At 45.2% G+C, this 2,500-nt stretch overlaps 2 protein-coding genes across 3 annotated transcripts in view; one reads left to right on the top strand and one right to left on the bottom strand.

The window, feature by feature from the left end:
- vsir (V-set immunoregulatory receptor) overlaps positions 1 to 1,099 on the bottom strand; it is a 17,746-nt gene extending 16,647 nt beyond the window's left edge. For both annotated transcript variants that reach the window (XR_009706346.1, XM_061227472.1), the window contains exon 1: positions 793 to 1,099. Coding sequence is in view for 1 of the 2 variants with exons in the window: in XM_061227472.1 (XP_061083456.1) it covers positions 793 to 877 (85 nt within the window). In the remaining variant the exon portion in view is untranslated. The remainder of the gene's footprint in view (positions 1 to 792) is intronic.
- cdh23 (cadherin-related 23) overlaps positions 1 to 2,500 on the top strand; it is a 209,271-nt gene that overhangs the window by 177,053 nt on the left and 29,718 nt on the right. Inside the window, exon 37 of the mRNA XM_061227464.1 lies at positions 2,328 to 2,500. This exon is cut by the window's right edge and continues 49 nt beyond it. Within this exon, the coding sequence (XP_061083448.1) occupies positions 2,328 to 2,500 (173 nt within the window). The remainder of the gene's footprint in view (positions 1 to 2,327) is intronic.

Here is a 2,500-nt window from a genome sequence, read left to right as displayed (position 1 = left end):
CTGCGCAGAGAACATCATAGACTGGTGTAGCGACAACACAGAAGCAGCACGGCTCTTTAAACCAGCTGCTGTGAAAGATTACGTGAACTGCCACACTATCTACTGCAGTGCACTGGAAAAGTGTCTTGGCAAGTGAACTCGAAGTATCGCTAGTAAATTAGTATTCAATTAAAGTGTAGCCTGGATTGGATTGATTAAAAACGTACACAGAGCAGGATACTGTCTGCTATTTTGGTCGTATTGATAACATTTTGACATTGTGACATATCCATTTTCACAAAGCAGTCGTTCTTAAAATATATGACCTTTATCGAAACGGAGACGGAGCTATAACTACTCAAGTAGGCTAATACATATTCAAACAAGGACGATAAAATACCTAAATTTATCAAACCTTGACTGTATCCACAACTAGCGATGCTTTGTGATGCCATGTCACGTCAACTTTTCTTTTCTTTTTTTTTACATTACATAGCATTTAGCAGAGCGACGTACAACGAAGTGCAGATCAAACACAACTACAAGTGCGATGAGGACCTGAGAGGACAGTAAAGTTCCGAGTCCTAGTGTAATCATACAGATATAATCGGAACCCTTGAAGAATACATCAACTTCCAAACTAGCATACCACAGTTGGCAGCTAGAATACCCCGAGTACAACAATACTTGACCCATAGGTAAAAAAAAAAAAAGCATAGATATGCAACAGGTCCCTTCACGTCACGTTCTTCCAGTCAGTGTGAGAAAGAGACGTTACATTTAAAACAGCCACGGACCGTGGTATGTGCTTACCTTCAATTATGACAATAAGTTGAAAACACAGCAGCACAGCCGTAAAACCTAGCGCAGGAGTCCTCCTCCGGTACGAATCCGACATGGTGTCTCGGTAAAAAATGTGGTATATATTTCCCCAAAAAACTTTACAACTTAATGTAGGCTACTTTAACAGTTTGGACTCGTTGCACTGTCTGATTTTCCTTGTTGATGTGAAATAAGTGACTTCACGCCCAAAAAACGTTGGACAAAGATCTGTCTGATGAATCTCTTCAGCCAGTGATCTCCGATGACAGTCGAACGGACTGAGTTGATGTTGCAATTCAGTACAACACAGGAAACAGCGGCGGACTGGACACGCCCTCGGTTCTTCGCACGTTTCTGCTCCTCTCCTCCCCCTCCTCCTCTCTCTCTCCCCCTCCTCCTCTCTCTCTCTCTCTCTCTCTCTCTCTCTCTCTCTCTCTGATGGATTTTACGCGCACTGTGATAAATTATATATGCATTATACTGTGTCGTCCCGCGAAAGAACAACTGCAAAGACTGAAAGAATACGTCCGAAATGTTTCTAGAACTTGGTTGTCGTTTATAGGCTGCAACTTAAGTCAACTTAATTGACGTGGTGTGTGTGATGGTGCAGAACCTCTTAGCTTCGTCTTTTTTTTTTCAGATGTCACCTGCGTTATTTTAAATAATTGAAACCATCCTTTGGTATCATTCTGTGAGAGTCAACAAGGGAACCCATGTCCTAACAGGGTGTTGTTTCCTAAAAGAGGAAGGTTTGGAACAGGCCAAACAGGCATGGCAGGACCCCCCAAAGGAGTCGGGTCTCACACCCTCCCCTCCTCTCACTGAGATTTTCTACACAATAGTTTCTACAAGTGTGCCAATCTGCCATGATGTGTGAAAGCTGGTGGATACAGCGACACAGCTGCTGTCTCACCCCTGTCTGGCCCAAGGGATTTCAGGCCTTCTCTGGCACCCAACTGGCCCTGCAGTTCAGGTGTAGGACAGAGGACACTGTCTTGAGTCTGTAAGGAACTGATGCAGCTGTCAGTCCTGGGGTCCCCTGCGTATGGTGGTTATTGTTGCAGCTAATCGCTAACTCAGTTAACGTTTGTTTAACCTTTCATATTTTTTTCCCCTTTTGTTATCAATTCAACCGTATGGTTAGTTTTCGTGGCCAACTAGGAGCCCGTTGATTCACCAGTGTTGTAGGGTATCAGTGTTGTAGGGTATCAGTGTTGTAGGGTATCAGTGTTGTAGAAAGCCAGTGTTGTAGGGTGAAAAAAGCCGTTTCCCTCACCACCTTGCTGGCTACTTTCCCTGAAATGAGGCATTGTGAACTGACTCTGATACAGATCACTGTTCTGATCCTGATAACTCGGATAACCGGTCCTGATAACTCACCACACCTGAGCGGGTTCAGATAATGGACGGATGGATGGATGGATGAATGAATGAATAAATAAAATAAATAAATGAATAACTACAATAAATATGAAATATTTTACGCTATCAACACGAACGTTGCCTCTCTCTCTGCGCCCCTGCAGGCCGGAACCACGGTGTGGGTGTACATCGTGGACGAGAACGACAACGCGCCGGTCTTCCCTGAGGTGGAGTACGTGACGGTGCTGAGCGAGGGCCCGGCGACCGTGGGCACCACCATCGCCACGGTGACGGCCTTCGACCCCGACCAGGGCCTGAACGGAACGCTGCGCTACAG

This window comes from Conger conger, chromosome 18 (genome assembly GCF_963514075.1).
Source record: "Conger conger chromosome 18, fConCon1.1, whole genome shotgun sequence".
Classification (NCBI taxonomy): Eukaryota; Metazoa; Chordata; class Actinopteri; order Anguilliformes; family Congridae; genus Conger; species Conger conger.
The sequence above is the reverse complement of the archived record's forward strand: the minus strand, read 5'-3'. Positions and strand labels throughout refer to the sequence as shown.